Genomic DNA, 20,996 nt, shown 5'->3' on the forward strand with positions numbered 1-20,996 from the left:
GGACAGCTCCAGGGCACATCAGGAGAGTGACAGGTAACCTCCAGACCGTGCACAGGGGCAAGGGGGACCACAGCCGCTGCAGAAGGATGTTCAACCTCAAAAAGATGATGCTGACACTGCTGCCCAGCAGGTTCCCTTGGGGAGAGCAGCATCACAGGAGGAAGGGAGCAAAAAAACCATCTGAAGATGTGTACACCTTGTGTTACACACCACAGCTCTGCCTGGAAAAGGGAGGGAGATGCTTCCTCATCACAGAGCTGATGGTTTAGTTCACACAGGCCCCCACGCCAAGCAGGTGATTCCCAGGCCATCAGCCAGGAGCTTCTTGGGATCACAGTCTGCTCTAGGACAACACAACCACCCACACAAACACTGTAGAGGCTGAGCAAGCACCCCACATCTCCCTTCCTAATAGACACTGACACTGCAGATTAGATAGCTCAGAGTGTTCTCATCACTCCCCAAAACGTTCATCTCAAAACCCCTCTACTACTTCAGTCATTTCTATTTCCTCTGCAGAGAGCAGCAAACCTGGTTGAGAGCCAGCTGAGCGGTGGTGTTTAATGGATTGACTCGTCTATGGATTTCCTTAAAAAAAAAAAAAAAAGAAGGGAAAAAAAAAAGAGCCACCTCCAAACATTTAAATAAATAGAAGCCAGGATTAAATAAATCAGCTTAAAATTACTTTTGAGCCATTCCCAGTTATGTCACATGGAGGAAATGCATCACCAGGGTCCTTTCTTCACTGCTTTTTTCAAATATTAATAAGCAGTGTAATTGCAACATGACTCACTGCAATCTCCTGCCAAGCTGGAGAGACTATCTGCAAGATGCAGGCTTTCTAGAGCATTGCAAAGGCAGATGTGTGCTTGGGGACTCTTTTGGAAAGGTCTGCATCGTAAGCAGCAGGGGATGGAAGATGGCCAGGCAGTTGCTTGCCTTTGCAAGTCATTCCCTCGCTTGCTCATTCCCTTCCCTCCTCTCTTAACAGCCCCCTCGCACATGGGATTTATTGTGGGATTGGGGTTTGGTGCGCTGAGCATGTCAGGCACAGCAGAGAGCGTGTGATTTTTATTCCACGAGGAAGGTCTGGGCTGAGAAACCAGCCAGGATCCTTTGCAATTCCGGGCAAGAGGCATCCAGCTGATGGTGGAGGCTCCAGGAGCGCCTGGGCCAGCTGTGTGCCAGGCTGGCGGCCTCCAACCCGAGCACTAAAACGCTCCAGCAAACAACTGAGAGTGGGAGAAGGCAACAACAACACTAAAATTGAGATGGCTGGACCCAGAGGAGTGAGGAAGAAAGACAAGGCACCAGGAAAATGGTGCAGCAGCTTCAGGAAGGGAGCAGCACGGGAGGCGAAGAGCGACGGCAGAGCAAGCGGTCCCACTCTTTGCTGCCTGATTGTCTTTGCTCACTTCCAAGCTGAGTGGTTCCCAGCCAATCTGATGCCACGGGGCACCCACTGCAGCCCTGCCAGGCGATGCTGCTGCTGCCCTCTGAGCAGTGGGTGCTGCTGAACTGCCTCATGACGTGGATCGGGCAGTGCTCACATCTTCACAGAGGGTGGTGAAAGGCAACTGAACTCCCACTCACCAAGGATCTGACCACGACCCAGCCCCACGGGAAAGGCACCAGCTCTGGGTTCTGAAGCACCAGCTGTTTTCCCAGGCAGGCAAAAAGTACTCTTAGGAGTTGGCTTTGAAGGGTCAACTCTCAGAGATGGAAAAGAAGGTTTGTACATCAGAGGGCCCCCAAGACAGCAGGGCTTCCAGCTGGGCAGCTGTAGGCTCTGCACTGGGTCTTCTTCAGTTTGGCCAACAGGGTTAAACCCCCCAGTGCCAACATTGGCCTCACAAAATACCTTCAGTTCAAGCAAAAACCCAAAGCCCCAGCCAGCTGTGGAGACAGTAAACTTCCAGCAGGATTTCTGCAGCACTTGCCTCATCCGACTCATCCGAGAGGGTCCGCAGCAAGATGGGGAAGAGGCTGTCGGTGTGCCGGAACATCTAGAAGCAGAAAGGCAGGTGGCATCAGTCCTGCTCACTCCCTGCCACAGAAATCACCTGCCCCAGGGGAGGCTGCAGAAAGCTTCACCAGCATTTCCCATCTGAGCTGGAGAGCTCTTCTTCCTCAAGCTATGGGGTATCCTCCAGCCCAAGCCCTCTCAGGAAAGGCAGGTGGACAAGTGTTCCCACTGCTCCCAAGACAATTACAGCCCATTCAAGGGCATGGAGCAGGCTGGGAGTGGACAAGCTCAGGCCCAAGATGAGAAGCAGGCTCAAAATGCCGAGTCCCCAACCTACCTTACGAGGAGTCTTGATGTACAAGTGGTAGAGCCATTTCAGGACTGCGATTCTGGTCATCATCCCAATGGACGTGTCGTGAAGGTGGCAGTCCAGCACCTGAACTATTCCATCCAGGTTCAGGGTCACCTGGATCCTCTCGCAGCTGCATGGGAAGGAGAGAGGTTGGTTCAGAGCTGCAATGTCCAACTCATTGCTCCCATGGTTGGGAGGTCTGCAGCACACCAGAGGCTGCATCAAACATCTCAGCTCAAACCCTCACTAGACCAGGTTGCTCAGAGCCCAGTCCAGCCAGGCCTTGAAAATGTCCAGAAATGGGCCATCCACAGCTCCTCTGGGCAACCCATGCCAGTGCCTCACTACCCTGTGAGTAAAGAATTTCTTCCTAACATCTCTCCTTTCAGTTTAAAACTGTTTCCCTTATCCTATCCCTATTTACCAGTGTAAAAAGTTGCTCTCCCTCTTTTATATAATGCTTTGGAAACAACAGAAATCTTCCAGGTTTTCCTATTTACCACTTTTCCCAAAACGTACGAGAAGACACCACGTCAGATGAATCCATAAGAAACCAGTCCATACTATGCTCACCAGGTTTGGGGTTCAGAGATCAGAGCTCCATAAAACACTCTCAGAATTCACCTCAAGGCTGACCAGCTCAGACAGTTCCAGAGAACATCAACCCACGTGTACTCACACTCCACTAGCTGGGGCCACCCAACCTGGTGAGGACATCCAGGTTCCACTGATCCCAGCAGACCCGTGCTGAGACCTGAAGATGGTGCCCTGGCTGACGCTGGGTTTGGGATGCAGCTCTCTGGTACCAGGCTGCCTTGGGGACTTCATCTCCAAAAGCCATGCCAAAAGATGAGGATAACTCTTGGTCATCAACCAGAGATGAAAGGAAAGAATTCCCTTAGTTCACCAGGGCATGGTGCCTTTTAGAAACCAACACCTTGCAGACTCAGCTCTCACTCCTCAGTGTTTCCCCCAAATAAATGGGACTTGCAGTGGGACAGGAGACCCCCTCAGGCAGGAGAGGTCAGGTTACAACATTTTTGTGTCCTTTTTGTGATCCTGAAATCTACCTGATGATTTCCCACCTCCTTGACAGTGGGGACACAAGAAATACCTGTCGCAGGAGACTCTGCTCGGGAGAGATGATGGTTGGAACCAAGATGGTTGGAGGAGACCACCAAGAGGAAGCTGCGTTGAAGAGCATAGTCATGCCTGTCCTACCCAAGCTCCTGAATTATTCAAGGCTGGACCAGGCTCTTGCTGATTCTTCCAGTGTGTGCAGAGCTGCCGTGCATCTTGTTCGATAAGGAAATCCTGAGGGGCGGATTTCTCACGGTATAATTTGCAAGTAGAGCTGCAGCTTAATAGGATTTGATCTTGCCCAGGACACACGTTGTAAGGGCGAGACGGGGAGGCTGCGGCCCCTCACGGCCCTGCAGGGATCTGCCTGCTTGATCTGCCTCACGTTAACAGACGCGCTGGGGGCTGCAAATTGCATTTCTCTTTGATGTTGTTGAAAACAACAGCCAAGGGCCAAACGCTCAGACTGAGGGGGAAGGAGGGACCCACAGCATGGAGAGCTGGGAGAGGAGATGTCCAAGGGAGCAGCCTCCCAGGCCATTTAAGCCAGCCCTGAAAGAGCCCTTGTATCTGGTTCTCCTGTAAAACCATCTCCCGTGGCAGCAGTGCAGCCTGCCATGCCCCCAGCACAGGGCTGTACGTGAAGAGGAGAATGAATCCCTGACCCGACATCTCCATGCAAAAACACACTTTGCCTGCGTAGGATGGGGAAGAGGAAACCTCAGGGTAATGCATTTTTCAGGGGGAAGAGGCCAAAGGGACAGCTCAGAGAATGGGCATGTGAAGCTGCTCGTTTTGGAGGTGGCTTCGACGCTGTCACACCCAACAGCGCCGTGTTAGCTCCTTGTAGCTACCTGTAAGGCAGGTGGGGAGGATGCAGGGGGTCATGGTTTACCACAGCACTGTTAATCCCCACTCATACTGCACTTCTACCAGCACAGAAACAATTCCCAGCCCATTTTGTGGCAGAATTGCTCGTGAAAACCCCTTCTCCATGGTTCTGTGAGCACGGAGCACCTGCTTGTGATGCAGTAGCCGGGCAGAGCCTGGGTGGCTCAATCAAAACCCACCTGAGTGGCCCACCAGGAGGTGGCTGGGAGCACCAGGCTGACCTGGAGCCAGCCAGCCCCCAGCCACGCCGTGTATCACTGCCCTGCTGCTCAGCTCCCACTAGGAGGGATGGCAGCTGGGAAAAGCTCCTTTCCGCCTCTCCTCTGCCCGCATCTGCCGACATAAACCTTTCAGGGGGGTTGCTGGAGGAGGAGCAGCAGCTCGTTTACTCAGCACAAAACCGGGGCACCACCCTGAAAGGTCCAATGGAAATCGGAAATTGGGATCACAATCTCCCACCAACCACACTCCTCTGCCTGTGAGATGGAGCAGCCCCGGATTACCACGGGCTGCTGCCCTCCCAGGGGTTACAGCTGCTGCTGCTGCAGCTCCAGAACGGGCTCCCAGCTCGCCCTGGCTCTCCCTAATCCCCAGGAAGCGGGAGCAGCAGTAATGGCATTGTGTTAATGTGATCCTCTGGGCCTGCCACGCCAGCTCCCAGCGCCGGCATCTGCGGCAGGGCAGATGTCAGATGCAATCACTTCCATCTAACCCACTACCCCAGATTCTCCTCTGGAGGATGAACGTGGCCCTGGCACCGCCTCCGTGGTTTGCCTGTGACAGCCAGAACATGCTTTCAGGGCAAACTGAGCGATGATGGGGGCTGTGCTGGGCTCTCCTCTCTGGGTACTGGCACCCTTTGCTCATGCTCAGCGGTGGGAAAGACGACCCATCCCCACAGCACACACCCCCATCTCAGAAAGCTCTCTCCAGCACAGGAACAGAGCTTACTTGACCCCTGCATTCAACCCACAGCAGTGTTTTTCACCCCACGTCCCTTATCAACTCATTTTCTCCTTTCTCCCCTTTCTTCAAGGGCTTCTGCCAAGCCTCTCCTCAGCGGTCACCTTCCCTCTGCCAACGCCTGAGCTGTCACCTCCCTCCTGGCCTCCCGCCTGGCCCAGCTGCTTCCCTGACCCTGTTTGCAGACAAGGTTAAGGCCCAGGCCAGGCTCTGGCCTTTAGGCGAGCCCAGCAAAGCGGCCTTGCCGAGGGTGGAAATACCCAGGTTCTTTCACTGTGGTCCAAGTCACAAGGGCAGCCCCATACGGGCTGGCAGCTGTGCCGCTCCACGGGCTCGAGCCAGCGGCCAGGAGGGAAACAGCTCCTCTCTGCTCCCCATCCCACAAGCTGTCGCTTCCCTGTCCTCCATCGCTCTCATCTCGGCGCTCTCGGCTCTTCCTTCTGCTTGCTGCAGTTTCCAAGATCTCCCAGGGAAGGGATGAGCCTGAGAGATCTGGGCAGAGGCATCCAGTCCAGTGGGCTGGAGATCACCCTGACAAGGGCTGGGACAGCGTGCCTGAGGTCTCCCTCCAGCTCACTCACCCAAGCCTGCAGTGGGAGCAGCAAAGGGAAGCCATCTCCTCGCTCCAGAATGTAGAGGAGGGCTGGGAGGAGCCACCCCAAAAGGACACCCTGAACCTTAGAGCTACACAGGACAAGCTGCTGGAGAATGGGACTCCAGAGCAGGTTTGGTGCCTGAGCTCAAAGCAAGTCATTATGCTGCCTTCAACCAACCAACCAACCATCTCTGGGTGCTGTGTGGCACCCAGCACCATCCCTACTGTCCACCCAAGCACCAGCAATTTTAGCTTTGTAGTGAGCCCTAACCACCACATTTAAAAGCCTGGTTTAAGCACAGCCTTGGGCAGTTCAGCCACGTGGCAGCCGCTTGCCCTTTCTGCAGAGCAGCACGCAGCCTAACGCGTCCACACCACCCAAAACATGAAGCCTTCCAGGGAGCCATCAGGAAGGACCACAAAGGCTCTTCTGGAGATTCCGTGTCCCTTACCCAGTCTGGTGAGGGCCTGTGGTCCCATCACCCCTGTCCCATCACCCAAACTGCCCAGCCCTGACTGCTTCCAGCTGTGCCTGACCATCTGCCCAGGAGCACCATCAGGAAGTTGTCTCAAAGAGTCCAGGTCTTGTATCGAAACACCGATGCAGCTACAAGAGCCCAGAAAGCGCTTTCCAGCCGTTTTGGTCCACTGACACAGGACAGACATCTGCATCTTCTCCTGCAGCAGCTCAGACCGACGGAAGGAAGCCCGGGCTCTGCTCCAGCAGCCACACTTCCACCTCCCCTTCCTGATCCGGTCTCACACCAGTGATTGCAGCAGCAGCAGCAGCATGGTCAGCCAGGCCACAGGAAGGCTCCAATGCCTCTGAAACACGGTTCTGGTCCACTTTCAATGACAGTTTTGGCAGAAGCTGGAAGCGGGAACCCCCATATGGACGGGGAACCCCAAAACCCCTCCAGCCCTGTGCAGCCAGGCCCTCCCAGGAGCCAGTTCCTGTCTTGGCTCCGACGCAGTCCCCATTTCCTAGTTGATGCCACCAGGAAACTCCCTCCAAGTGAAGCTGGCAAACACTTGGGAAGCTCTTTGGATCACGTTTCAGGAGCGGGGAGGGGGTGGTGTGTGTGTGTGTGTCAGTTTGTGGCCACCGGAACGCGCCCGGCATCCACGGATCGAGCATTCAGACCTCACCACCTCCTTGGATGGCATCTTCATGGGGGATGAGCCTCTGCAGATGCTGGGCCATGAGCTCCTCTGCCTGAGGTCCTCCTCTCCCTGCTGCTGCAGCTCTCCCTCTGCAGCGGGCTGCAGGCAGGGCAGGGGAGGGGGCGTGAGAGCTGGATGCTGGCGCCAAGCCACGCTCCATCACCGGGGAGAAGCAGGGGGGTGGGGGGGGGAAACGAACAAAAACAGAAGCAGAGAGTGACTTCATCTTAAAAGGCAGCTGCAACTTCCTTGGTTTGCAGGCTGGCTCTCCAGCTTTCCACGGCGACGCGAGGGCTTCCCGCGGTCCTGCCTTGACACCCAGTGGGCGCTTGGCGCGTTCGCAGCTGCTGCTCCCCGACATCAACTACGACTGCAAATGGCTACGGGTGCCGGCCCCTGCCTTCCCCTGGCCCCTCCAGGGCCGAGCCAGGCAGCCTGAACAACGCACAGACCACCAGGTCTCCCACCAGCCACGTACAGCCCCCACCAAAGCCACGCCAGGCCCCCACAGCAGATGCCACGGCAGAAATGTTTCAGGTCGTGACGGTGGTCCAAGCAGAGAGGTCACGCAGAAGGTGGGGAAATGGGCTTCAGGGCAGGTAAACTCCACGGTAAAACTTGGAGTTTCCTGTTTAAAAGGGCCTAGGAGGGGCTCAAGAAGAAGTCCCCCTGCAAAGCCAGGTCTCTTAGAGATGTGGAGGGTCCTTTCTTGCTGTCCCAGATGGTTTTCCCCGGTGCTGGAGTTGCTGGCAGACCACTTCAGTTTGGGCAGCCTTCTCCTCCTGTCTCTCTGTGACACGGGGACAACACAGCCCAGCTCCCCCTGCTTCTGCCCCCCTTCAGTTTTCACTCCCTCTCTCCCCCAGGTGCAAGCTCTTCACCACAGCTGTCACTTGTCCTCCTGACTTACTGCTTCTTCTTTTTCCTCCCCATCCCCTTCTCCATTTCAGCCCTAGGCGCATCCATTTCTGCACCTACCAAACTTGAAGGTCAGGACCCAGCAACCACAAAAAAAAAAAAACAACACCCGGGAAAATCATTCAACAGCCATAAACCAACACATCTAGGTGCAAATTAAATGACCTGTACTTCCAAGAGAGAAGAAAATCAAGGGCATCATTAGGACCAGGGAGTAGCTGGGCTGTACAGAAATGCAAAGAAGGAACAGAGGGTACACACCATCAACCTGAAAAGCTGATGCTTGCATTGCTCTGGAATGTGTCACGATGGGCATCACGCTGGTAGGATGCAGCTAAAGCAACACATCCTATTTTGGGGATCACAACAACAAATGAAAACAAGCATCAGCACAATAAAAGTGTTGGAAATCACGACCTCTGAGTAAAAAGAACTGCAGCAGCAGGAGGAAAGAAAAGATGCTATTAGAGCAGATGGGTTTGTCCACAAATTCAGACAGCTGGATGGGAGGAAAGGTATTTGCAGGAGACATGATTTAGATCAGATATTCTGCTGGGCACAGAAGTGGTGCAGGGCTGACTAATGCCACACAGGGCTGCCAGGGGTATCAGACCACTCACCTCTGCAGCCTCAGGGCCAGCCCCACAGCCCCATAGTGGGCTGCCAAGGCTGCAGCATGGAGCAGGGGCAGTGCCCCCCAGGCTCTCCTGCCAGTCCCAGACTGTTCACATGCCTTTCTGCCTCCAAAAGATGAGCACACAGTCCCTCTCTCCCACCACCCCTTTGCAAAGGCAGAAGGGAAATAAATGCCTTCTGTATTGGCCAAGCCAGAAGAGCCACAAACAAGACAACCATGCACCCTCTCTGCAACTTCACCCCGTTTTTCAGGTGGAGTACACGACCATGGAGGCTTGAGGACAGCTGGGGTGCAGCCTCCTGGGTGCACAGACACTCACTGACTCACTGGGGGCTCTTTCTTTTCTCTCTTCAGGAGAAAAACCACCTCAGTTTACCACAAAGTCAAGACGTTTTGGCGCAAAAGCATCAAAGAGAAGCAGCCAACCCTTAGAGCATTCCCAGTTATCCATCCTACTGGGACCCAGGAGACCCCACCTGCTTCCCAGCTCAGCCCACCCTTCCCCACAGCTCTGCCTGCCTGTCAGTCCTTGTCTGTACCCTGAGAAGCCTTCCCTTCTTCTCAAGCCCCTGTGAAGCAACAAACAGACCCTACCTGGTCACTGTGAAGACACTGCTGTTGCTGGAGTCACCAGATGCATCCAAAGAGCCTGGGGGGGCAGGAGAAGAGGAGACAGTTAGTGGGATGGCAGGGAAGTTGGAAAGCAGGACTGGGAGGCTGGAGAGGCTGCATGACCTTCTGCAAAGACATCCCAAGTCATTGTCTGAGGGTCTGGGGACCCAAAGAATCACTTCTGCCTGCAGAGAGCATTTTACATTCCTTGTCAAGCTCTTCTCTGCTGCCAGAGGAGCTGGTACAGGACTGCACCCACCCAGCAAAATGCAGGTGGCACAGCTTCAGACCTCTGCCCCAAGCTGGGTTTCCTCCTCTTTAACAGAGACCCAGACACATCCTCCTAATGATTTCAACCCTTCTGAAATCAACCCAGAACTGCAGAGCTGCCAGGATTTCAACACCTTGAGACACCACACGCACAGGGAAGGTGGAATCCAACCCAGGACATCTCCACCTGGCCGTAAGCCCGACTCCACGGGGACACCAAGAGACCCAAACAGCTTTCCAGCCTCTGCTCTGTGCTAAAACTGGGTCTTACCAGCACAGTGACAAAGCACGGCGGGATGAACTCGACTCCTTGTGCCCCCTTGTGCCAACAGCCTCTACTCACACAGACAAGGACACCGCCACATCAACACTCCCAGGGAGCAGAGCTGAGGCTTTTCCGATGGAAAAGCAGCACAGCTTTTTCTGATCCTGCCTGCTTCAAGGTGCAATCTAACCCCAGAGGGGTTGAGACTGAAGCAATTAAGCTTTCTGCTGATGTTTTAAAGCTCTTCTGTGACAGATTTTAATTCAAGGAGGTATTCTCCAGACAAAGGAGGAATGAAAAAGAAAAGTTTTTGGTGGCAGTCGATTCTTCTGCTTTATCCCCTCCAAAAGGAGACCCTGACTGGAGTTTGGCAGTGAGAGTTTTAGTGCCTTTCCTGGAGATTAGGGCGCTTCCTTAGGCCGAGGTTTTGAGGCGCCTGGGTCCGTGTTAGGGACGGGAATCAAAGCAAAAAGGAGGGGAAAAAAAAAAAAACCCAAGTGCTGCATTGGCCGGGAATCGAACCCGGGCCTCCCGCGTGGCAGGCGAGAATTCTACCACTGAACCACCAATGCTGCCCTGGGAGCTGCCCCTGCCCGCCCAGAACCACCCACACAGCTCCTGCCTCCCTCCCTGCAGGACACAGAAACCCTTCCCTCCCAATTCCACCCCCTGCTCCCTCGCACAGCAGGGTTTTCCGCTTACAGAACAGCAGCGAGCTGAAGGGGCAGCCCCAAACCAGCACAGCCGAGCTCACACGTATTTCACACGCCTGCACAACCAAGATGTGACGCGCCAGAACCAGTCACGCCACGACAACGGCACCCAAGGGACGCTGGAGGGCTGAAGCCACTGCTGCTTCCAGGCATTGGGTCACTGGGACTGCTTAGTTTCTTCTCGACTGAACCCTCTTCCAGCTCTTCTGTTCTGCTTTACTACGAACGTTTGCCTTTTTTGTTCTGGAAATTTTATGACTGGGACAATACCCATATGGTGGTCTGGGGAGCACCATGAATTTGGAAAGGATCCAAAATTCTTCTCCTTACTTTTCTTTCCTCTTCCCCACTATCAACATCCTTCATGCAGGTGTTGATGCACCCCCAGGACAAACACAGCTCTCTGAGCTCTCCTTTGGGTGACAATAGCTGCTCTCAAACTACAAATGATCTTTTTCAGGTCAGGTTCAAGACTTAAGTCGAAGTGGAGGGTGGTGAGGGGATGGGGATGCTCACAAGGGAACACAGCACTGCAGCATCACTTGGGCTCCAGGCCAGATCAATGACCCTCTTAAGCAGACTGCACCAAACGGGTCTCTCAGCAGAGATCTGTGAAAAAGGTCTCCAAAGAAAGCAGAGAGTTCCTACATGTCCTGAGCTGCTTCAAGACACCAAACCAACTCAGAAACTCCTCTTGAGAACCTTCCCTTGACCTTCCTCACACCTCTAATGAGCCAGATCAATGGGGACTCACCGCTGGACGCCGCCTCTGGTTTGGAGAGGGACTCCTCCGAGGTGGGTTCAGCTGGTATGCTCATCGACTGCTTGGCCTCATCCATTTCATCATCCTCTGGGATGACCAGCTTCATCAGGCTCTGGTTGCACACGTTTGCCACCTCCTTGATGTCTGAGTGAAGGCAGTGTAAGGAACACGCAGTCCCACACGTGGGTATGTGCCAGCCATGGAGAAGCCACCACAGCCCCATCGGGGCTGCCCCAACCCAGCTCCTGCAACCCCCCTCACGTCCAAACGGCCAGTGTGGGTGTCAGCACTTGGTGGGAGGACTTCTCCTGGCCCTCTCCAGCCATGCAGCTGGACCTGCACCCCTGTGGGTTGCTGCGGCAGGAGCAGCTCCGAGTTACAAGGATACTCTTCTTGCGATCGTCGTAGGAGAGACACGGCAGGACCGCGGTCAGGATCCCTGAGGAGTAGGGCAGCATCACCCTGCCAGCCAGCTGGATGAACTCCCTCATCCAGCACATGGCTGTAAGCTGGATCAGGTCATCTGGAAGACAGGGGACAAGCGGGGGTGAGGGAAAGGACAGCACTGGCAGCTGAGCAAACTCCACAGGCCAATGACCACCCGTGAGCACGGAGCTACCTCTGCTCCTTCCAGAGAGACCCCAGCCTGGGAAAGTTTAGTCCTAAAAGACATCAGCTGAGACCTGACTCTGCAGTGAGGCTGAGACTAAACATAACCATTAAGTTTCAGAGTTAACCCCCTCCAACCCATAATGAAGGTTTTTCTCATTTACAACTATTCTGTCAAGCTTCCCAATGCATAAGGATACTTCCACTGCCACACCCACTGCAGTTGTGTATCTGGGTCAAGCATTGTTCCTGGAGCTGGGGTTTTAACAATCTCCCCAAGTTCTGGGGTGCTCTGCTCATGCAAGGCCAGGTTTTAGGCTTAAGCAGTGTCAGGTGAATTCAGAGAGATGTTTTTCTTTCAGGCCCCTCTGCTTTGTGAGGATACCAGACCTGTGATGTGTCTGGGGGGATCAGCAGTACAAAAGCAGCGGTGCCAGCTGTGGGAGAGCTGCCTCCCATCACAAACCAGGAGCTGAGGTTCTGAGCACTCACCCGTGGCCTGGCAGTGGATCACCAGGATATTGGCCATCTCCGCAAACTTGACGCTGGAGGGATTCTTCTTGATCTCCTTGAGGAATTCCCCAAGAGCCACCTCGCACCTGCAGAGAGGCAGAGCAGCTGGTCAGTGCTTGGTCACCTTGGGTGGAGAAGTTATGGAGAAGTTATGGACACCCCCTCCTGCAGGCACACCCGGAACGGCGCCGGTGGCAGGGCGGGAGCGCCTCCACACAGGGGCAGGGGGGAGGCTGAGCAGCTCATCCTGCCCCGCAGCAGGGACTGCCCAGAGCCCCCCACACCTCCCCAAACTCCCCCACAGCCGCTCAGGCTCTGTGGATATAGAGGTGCCTGGGATGGGGAGCAGCTGGGCAGGCAATATCCAAAGTTTTCAGTGCTGCTTCCTCAACATGTGGATGCTGGGAAACAAAGATACAGAGAGGATCCAGAAGGGCTAGACAGAAGGGTAGACCCCAGGCTGGTCTCACCACTTACTTATGCCCTACAAAACAGGTCCAGCCACTCTCTCCCAGGACAAAACACCAGGATCCTCTGACCCCTCTGAGAACACACAGCCAATCCTGCTCTTCAAAACACCTTTGTCTTGGAATCAGCAGCCTACACATGGAGCAAGCTCCCAAAGCTTGCTCCTGTTCTCCACCCAGGAGATGCTGGGCTGGAGCTGAAAGAGGCTCACGTGCTGCTCCTTCAGAGAGCTCACACCCCATTCCAGCAGCACACCGCCTGTGAAGCCAACACTTCGACCAAGCCAAAACAAGTCTGTCCCCCAGGCTCGGAGCACGGTGTCCTCCCCAGCCACAACAAGCCGGGAGAGGCTCTTGCCAAGGACACTTTGATCCCCCACCCAGGCCGATCCACCTCCCACAGGGCTTTGCTGCAGTGACACAGGAGAGCTGCAAACCAAGGAAGAGGGGGATGGATGGGCAGCAAACACGGCACAGCCCTCACACCCCCCCAAGCCTTCACACTCACATTTTCCGGATCTCCTTGCTGTTGTCTCCCAGGATCTGGAAGAGCCCATCCAGGATTTCTGGCAGGTAATCCAGGAGGTTGATGTCAGGCACAGACTCCAAGACCAGGATCTAGCTCGGGGAGGAGTAAAGAAAGAAGAGGTGAGTTTTGGAGGAGCTGATTAACACCAGCAGCACAAATCTGGCAGGATACTGAGGAATTCAGAGCTGAGCTGTGTGGGGATGGTGGGAAGAAAAAGGGGAGAGAGTGGAGCTGCCCATCTAGGGAAGGAGCTGAGCTGGCACAGGAAATGAGTGATCAGCCTGCAGCACTGCTACATTTCCAATCACAGCTCTGTAAAACAAAGCAAGGATCAGGAATGACTGCCAAGACATGTGCAGGCAGACCTGGGATGGATATGGTACAGCTGAGAGTCCAGGGATGCATCTCCCCAGACTCCAGCCAGGCACCAAGAGCTTCTGCCTTGCACAGAAAGGAGAAAGCAAGGCCCTTGCCTCCCAGAGAGCAACATCCCTCCATCACTGCTGGGTGATGGAAAGCAGCCTGGCACTGTCCCTTGGGAGATTATAACCTCTAGACTGCAGTCTGTCTATTTATACAAGCAACACTTTGACTGTACTTTCTAACTTGGTGTGCAGTGTCCTGAACAGGTTGGGCAGAAGCACAGTGTGATGTCCCTGTGACTGCACCAGCAAGGTGACAGGGAACTGGCCCTTTTAAAGAAGGTTAAAAACTCAGCTGGCTTAAAAACCCGCCCAAATAAATCCAGGTGCCTGAGCTCACACACTGCCGAGGATATCTGCAGTTTGCCCAGACACAGGAAGGTGATGAGACCCGATATTGTGGAGTTCAGAGCGGTAGGAACACGGGGAACCTACCCAGGAAATGATGAACTGGCGGGCGTACTGGTTGTTGGAGTAAATCCTCTCACGCAGCAGTGGGATGAAGCCCACCAGGTCAAACTGGTTGCTCTCTGTCACGATATCCTGCAGAGCCCAAGCAGAGGGTGTTAGGAGGGATGGCTGTCCCCTTCTGTCCATGCAGACACCCCACCCGGTCTTTTTAAGGCACACGACAGGAAAAAGTTGACAAAGCAGTTGATGCACGAGTCTGCAGGTCATGAGACCTGGGGAAGAAGGAACCACACAGTTTATTCAGGCAATGAGCTAAGAATTTTCCCCCTGGAGCAGGGACTAATGCTGAGCAAGACCCAGAGAGGGATGCTCCTGCCTGCTGTGGGGCAGCCTGGCTGAACAGGAGGAGGATGGGAACATCTCCAGTTCATGCCTCAGTGGTGTGCTGCACACGTGAGCGAGCACTTTCGACGCAGCCACACGTATCAGGGCGGGAAAGTCCCCGAGTTGCCTTTAAAGCTCTTTCTACACCCTTGGTGGATTTTGCTGCGAGGCCGGTCTCCTGCCCCGGTGCAGTGGAGCTGATCTCCCAGCAGGAAGCTTTGCAGCAGCAGACTGGTTTAACTGGTGTGATAATGAGGAGCGAGGGCAGGACCTGGGAGGGAGCTGCTCGCCTCTGAACAGCAGCACAAAAGGAACTGGGAGGTGCGTGACAGTAAAGGCCCATCAGCAGACAGAACAGGAACAGGAACCAAGCCCTGCACCCCAAAGCAACAGCAGAGCAGCTCTGCTCACCAAGTGGGCAAGAAAGAGCGGAGGAACAGCCCTTCTGTTGCCTGGGACAAGGGTGAAAACCTGGTCAGACTAAAACCTTGCTGCCCCCCGTTCCCAGGAGCTGAATGCACAGATGGCCCTGCAATAACCCACCAGCCCCTCCATCCGGCTGCCTGAGAAGACCACCAGACCCTCAGTCGAAGAGGCTGCGGTCAGTGAGAGAGAGAAATGTTTTACCAGCAGCCCCAGCACTGAGCTGGGATGGTTTTAGCACCTGCAGCCTCAGGGACTGCCATGTCCCCAGCCAGGACATGCCTCCAGCTGGAGAGCCAAACTACCTTGAGGAGCCGATCGAGGAGCTCGGAGCCGCTTTTGACGTTTGGGTCAGGATCAGCAGCCAGCTGTGAACGACACAAACAAGAGCCATTGCAGCAGCGGGTCCCAGGTCTGCTCCCTGCTCTGCAGCGCAGCTCCCAGCAGGCTCACAGCACTGTTGATCTCCTCTGGCATTACAGGGATGGACAGAGAGAAGACCCTTTATCTCCAGTTTCGCATTAGGCTCCACCAAATTCTCCTGAGAGATTTCCTAAGGGGAATACCAAGCACATTCACCTCTCCCTGCTATGCAGGTTCTCATGGGCCAGCAGTCACACTCTTGAGAAGCAGAGAAATACAAGTTACCAGTGAAAATCTGCACAGACACAGACGTGGTTTTGACCCTACAGACCCCACAAAGCTGTGGTGCTGCAGAGCCACCTCGCCTGCAGCAGCTTTCTCAGGCTCATTTTCCAACAGCCTTCAACGAGGAGCAGTAAAATACATCCTGGAGCTGAGGATGAGCAGTGAACTCCACACCCACAGTATCAGCGTGGAAACTGCTCATTTTGTCCTTCAGACCTGTCTGGGTCAAAGTAAATCAGTTTACTTGGAAAGACGACCTTGGACAGCCTGGTTTGTTTGATCTGGAGATGTTGAGGAGCGGTGAAGAAGCCTCAGAACTCAAGTGCGGGAAAGAAAAGCAAATGGGGGTTAAGAGGAAGCTTCTTACCTTGCTGAGGCCATCAAAGAGCACATTGAAGTGTGGGAGGACGGAGCCTCTGGCCACCTTGACGATGTTGTAGAGAGCCTCGCAGGCGTAGTAGCGCAGCCGGCTGTCAGCATCGTTGAAACACGTCAGCACTGGCTCAATCAGCTCCTTCAGGTACAGCCCCGAGTCCTGGGGACACGAGGAGACTGCTCAGCCAAGGACCACGCCACAGGGAAGAGGTGGCACCGCCCTGGAACATCCTGCACACATCCTGCCCGTACCTCAGCCCTCCTTCCCAAAGGCCCTGCTGGTGCTGCCAGCGCTGCCTGAGCTGTGGGTGGGAGATAGAAGGGCTGAGACTCTTGTCAGCTCCCAACCTGCCGAGTCTAGTCCAGCTGCTGGAGACTGAGGACGGACAGATGCACCTTAACCACGCCTAAGAGGGGCTGCCAAGATGTAACCCAGGCCAGAAAGCGCTCCAGGGCCCACAGGATGGAGCTGGGTGTGCTGGGCGAACTCAAACCCAACCCAGCCGAACGCTGCGAGGCAGGGAGGGAGCCAGGGAAGCTGCAGGAGCCGCTGTTCTCACACCACAACCTGCACAAGCCCCCAGAGCCAGCACACCCACCTTGCCCAGGGCGATGGAGCAGGCTGCCAGGCCAATGAGTCCCCCTTTCCGGCTGTGGGGGTGCTGGGAGAGCGCAAACTCCTGCGACAGGATCTGGATGACGTGTTTGATTTGAGACGTGTTGTTCTGAGCCACGAACTCTCGCACCAGCCTGGGGAGAGGAGAGGAAGAGCAGAGCACACGGGGGGGTTTCAGGTTCTGCCTGATACAAACGCTGAGGGGTTTGGTTCCCCACGGGTGTCAGAAACGGGGACCTTCAGCCATGACAAACACCAGAGAAGGTGGTAATGAAATGGGGAATGCTGACAGGATCCACAAGTGAAACCAGAGCTCTTCCCCTCTGCCCTGCTCACATCCAGCAGCAGCTCAGTGCCCTGCTGATGCTCCAGCCCGCAGCCTCCCACACTGCTCACGAGCTCTAAGCCCAGGATGGGCTCTCAAGGGCCACCCCAGCACAGCTGTTTGCTGGCAAAGAAGAAGTTGCCAGGTCCTCAAACACCCTCTCCAACAGGGCAGGTTATGGGGATCATTTACCCCCAGCAGGGCACAGGACAGCAGCCCAGAGGAGCTAAGCACACACCAGGAATGCTGGTAGCTTGGCAGGGAATTGCTGCCCACCAGAGCCACACACAGTGCCAAGATTTTGGACCTTTCCCGGCCACCCACACGTTGCTTCGGCTGATATCTCATATATTTAACTTTACATTAACAGCACATTAAAATACACTCTTAAACAGCACAAGCCTTAACAAAAAGCCAACCCAGTTTCCATGTGCAGTACCTGCTCTGCCCTAGGAACTTGCAGCTCGTTACCCAGAAATAATTAATGCGTCACCTGGGCTCAAATGAATGAGCTCCAGACCTGCTTCCAGGTCCCAGCTCGACCGTCCAACCCTTTGGCCGCGGTTATCCCTGTGGGAGAGCCACAGGCCAGGCAGGGAGGCACAGGCAGCTGTGCAGGCAGGCACAGGCAGCTGTGCAGGCAGCTGTGCAGGCAGCTGTGCAGGCAGCTGTGCAGGCAGCAGCATTGGTGGTTCAGTGGTAGAATTCTCGCCTGCCACGCGGGAGGCCCGGGTTCGATTCCCGGCCAATGCAACGCTGTTTTTCCTCCCTTTTTTTTTTTTGGGGGGGGGGACACTTCTATCCACAACACAAGACCCAGGCCCCTCAACGATTCTGCCTAAATCATTTACCTCCACCTTCGCTGCCAATAAAGGTGCCAAAGCTTTCGCTGACTGACTCCACTCAAGGTTTTTTTGGCACTGTATGGATCTCACACTGCCCTCTCCCAAACAGGGTAAACTCACAGTCACGCACTTTATAATCCAGGAAAATCATTACAGCAAATACTTATGAACTTTCCCTCCCAGAACTATGAACACCAGCTCTGCTCTGACCTCAGCAGCTGCTCCCTTTCTCCCTGGGGGCACCAGGCAGCCCCTCCCTACTCTTCCTACTCCAAAGCCAAGTTCTCCAACACTTAGAGCTCGACCCTCTCTCCCAAACTGCTGATTCAGGGAAAATAGCTCCATCTCCAGTCCTGCTCCAAAAAGAGGAACCCACCGAGCTCAGGCCAGACAGACCATTGGGGTGACCACTTTACTGCCTGCATTTCACAGATGGAGCTTTGCTTGGATGTGAATAAGTTCACAGACTTCCTTAAAGGGCTCAAGATTCAATTAACGAGGCAAAAAGCCACGGAAAGTGAAGTGCAGCATCAGAGAGCCTAAAAGCAGCAGGGAGCTGCTGCTCCTGCATCACCAGCCAGAGGACAACGAGGCTCCTGAGTTGAGAGGCAGCAAGCCCCTCCTGTCTCAGTGCCATGGACATGGGGGAGACGCTGCTGGGGCCGTTCTGTGATGGGTTCTGGATGATCTAAACCTGTGAGATCTGCAGAAAAGGTTGGGCCGTGCCTTCTTCCTCCTCATACCCTTCCCAAATGGTGTTTCCAGCTCAGTTAGCTGAACTGGCTGACCTCAGAGCACGCTTTAGTTGGTATAAGCCAAGCACAAACCCCCAGTCCTGGGGCAGAGAAAGTCAGAGCAGAGCTACTTGGATAAGACAAGGAGTATCACCCCTCTCACAGTGCAGGGAAGGGGCAGTCACTGACCTACCACCAAGTTATGAGGACACTGCAACAGCGTCTCACCCTGCAACTCACCCGCAACAAATTATTCCTACAACAAAGAGAGTAAATGAGGGAAAGGTAAACACACAGCACAGCAGAAGGGGCTCGCTGGGTTGTGCTTGTACCAAACCCTCACCCCATCCCAGAGCCATCTTCCTCTGCTGCCCCCACACGCCCCCTCCGTGTTCGAGGCAGGCAGTTCCCACATCACATTTCCACTAAACCCTCAGCAGATCAGCTCCATCCCCACATCACTGTCTGCCACGAGACCCTGCTCCTCTTGCAGGCCCACCAGGGATGCATCTCCCACCCAAAACTCCCCCTCCAGCTCAGATCATCGCTCCCAGCCCTGCACAGCCAACACTCGAGGGGCACAGCGGGTGCCAGCAGAACTGGGATGTTCGGAAAGGCAAGGCCCAAGCTCTGCTGTGCAGGAAGAATCAAAGGCAACCCCTGATGGCCGGGGGTGACAGCAGCACTTCCCACCTCTCAAGCCAAGAACCAGTGTGGGACAAGCAGGGTGAGCCCTCCGAGATGGCACCACGAGGTGATGACCCCAGGCTGACAGGAGATGGTCCCTGGGACACGAGCACGGGTGGGCTCTGCTGTCCCCACTGTGGCTCCTGCTGCTGCCCGGCGAGACCCCCCCGTGTCCCCCAGCCCCAAGCAGGGCAGGGTGGGGAGTTGGCCGTGTGGCAGCAGAGCAAGCACCGCATCTCCAGTGAATTCCCACGGTGATGCCACTCACCCTTTCACCTCACAGGGCTGTGCAACTGCCCCGGGGACCCACCGTCAGACCAGGCCTTCTGCGAGGGGCTCGTGGGCACGACCCTGCCCAGGGACACGCACCTGGAGCTGCCGCCTCCCCACCCTAACCAGGAGTCACCACACCCGGGGATAAACTTCAGTGCCCGGCGGGACGGGGCTGGGAGACGGGGAGCAGCTCTAGGGGAGAGTCCCCGTGCCCTGGCACCGCCCGGGGCACTGTCCCCGATATGGTCACAGTGGCACCTGAGCCCCTTCCCGGGGCTGCTGGGCCTGCAGGGTCCCACTCACGGACCGCCCGGCGTGACCCCCAGCCCCGAAGCCCCTCATCTCCCACGGGGGTCACCCCTTACCCCGGCACCACACATCCATCCCCACGGTCCCCCCAGCCCCGAAGCCCCCAGCTCCCACTGGGGTCACGCTGGGGGGACCTGGGAGGCCCGGAGTGAGGGGAAGGGGTGACCCCACCAGAGCAGCCCCCAGTTCCCACCGGGCACAGCCGGGCCGGTCCCTCCCGCCGCCCCCTGCCCGGTGGCAGCCGGACCCACCCCAAACATCCCCGGCCGGCTCTCCGGACCCCGGGGAGCCCCGGCACGCCCACACCCCCTCCCCGCCCTTCCCCGGGGCGCCGGGTCGGCCTCGCCGGCCCCATCCCCGCCCTCCCCGGTTGTCCCGGCGCGTCCCGCCCCTCACTTCTCGATCTCCAGGGCCGCCACCTTCCTCTTCTCGTAGAGCTTGTCGGTGAGCGCCCGCACCACGCCGGGCGCCAGCGGCGCCAGGTCCCGCTCGGCGTTCATGGCCCCTCCGCCGCCGCCGCCGCCGGGCGGCCACGTGACCGCGCCGGGACCGCGCCCGCGTGACCCCGCCGGCCGCGCGCCCGCGTGACCCACGCCACGCCCACGCGGCCACGCCCCTCCCGCGGGACCACGCCCACGGAACCTCGCCCCGCCCACGGGACCACGCCCCCCCCCCGCCCACGGTGGGGCTCAAGGGAAAGATGAACATGAGCCGGAGTGTGGCCCAGGCGGCCAAGAGGGCTGATGGATCCTGGCCTGGCTCGGGATCAGTGTGGCAGCAGGAGCAGGGAAGGGGTTCTGTCCCTGGGGGGCCACACCTGCAGCGCCGTGTCCACCTCAGCTCAGGAAGGACGTGGAGGGGCTGGAGCAGCTCCAGAGAAGAGCAGCGAGGCTGGGGAAGGGACTGGAGCACAAGAGCTGGGAGGAGAGGCTGAGGGAGCTGGAGAAGAGGAGGCTCAATAACGCTGCTTGTATTTCAGCTTTCTGCTGGGTGACAACCAGCGGCCTCCCTTCTGTTCTAAGGCGGTTCGTTACCTTTTGGGTTTGTTGTATGAGGGGCACAGTGGCAGGTGCTGCCCTCAAGCACGCTGGGCATCCTTTACCGACTTGATCCGGTTGCTTAGAGAAACACCCAGCTGGTCACCGGAACAGACGACAGGATTTTCCTTGTCAGCCTGAGGAGTTCACAGGAATCTCTGGTTTTCTCACACTCCCGACAGCCATTGGTGTTCAAACAT

At 56.1% G+C, this 20,996-nt stretch overlaps 1 protein-coding gene and 2 non-coding genes across 3 annotated transcripts in view; 1 reads left to right on the forward strand and 2 right to left on the reverse strand.

Annotated features, from left to right (window-relative positions):
* The window catches only part of VAC14 (Vac14, PIKFYVE complex component), a 57,234-nt gene extending 36,975 nt beyond the window's left edge, over window positions 1-20,259 (reverse strand). The window contains exons 1-12 of the mRNA XM_027895719.1: window positions 20,156-20,259; window positions 16,570-16,720; window positions 15,963-16,130; window positions 15,253-15,315; window positions 14,165-14,272; window positions 13,287-13,396; window positions 12,291-12,397; window positions 11,578-11,712; window positions 11,181-11,333; window positions 9,161-9,215; window positions 2,304-2,448; window positions 1,941-2,006 (exon numbers count right to left, since the gene is read on the reverse strand). Coding sequence (XP_027751520.1) covers window positions 1,941-2,006; window positions 2,304-2,448; window positions 9,161-9,215; window positions 11,181-11,333; window positions 11,578-11,712; window positions 12,291-12,397; window positions 13,287-13,396; window positions 14,165-14,272; window positions 15,253-15,315; window positions 15,963-16,130; window positions 16,570-16,720; window positions 20,156-20,259 — 1,365 coding nt within the window. The remainder of the gene's footprint in view (window positions 1-1,940; window positions 2,007-2,303; window positions 2,449-9,160; window positions 9,216-11,180; window positions 11,334-11,577; window positions 11,713-12,290; window positions 12,398-13,286; window positions 13,397-14,164; window positions 14,273-15,252; window positions 15,316-15,962; window positions 16,131-16,569; window positions 16,721-20,155) is intronic.
* Window positions 10,215-10,285, reverse strand: TRNAG-GCC. The gene has a single exon. It is a non-coding gene; the product is annotated as a tRNA-Gly (tRNA).
* TRNAG-GCC lies at window positions 17,594-17,664 on the forward strand. The gene has a single exon. It is a non-coding gene; the product is annotated as a tRNA-Gly (tRNA).
* Window positions 20,260-20,996: the final 737 nt, after the last annotated feature.

Source organism: Empidonax traillii, unplaced genomic scaffold, assembly GCF_003031625.1.
Source record: "Empidonax traillii isolate 1590-97213 ecotype Southwest subspecies unplaced genomic scaffold, ASM303162v1 scaffold465:size698125, whole genome shotgun sequence".
NCBI classification, from domain to species: Eukaryota; Metazoa; Chordata; class Aves; order Passeriformes; family Tyrannidae; genus Empidonax; species Empidonax traillii.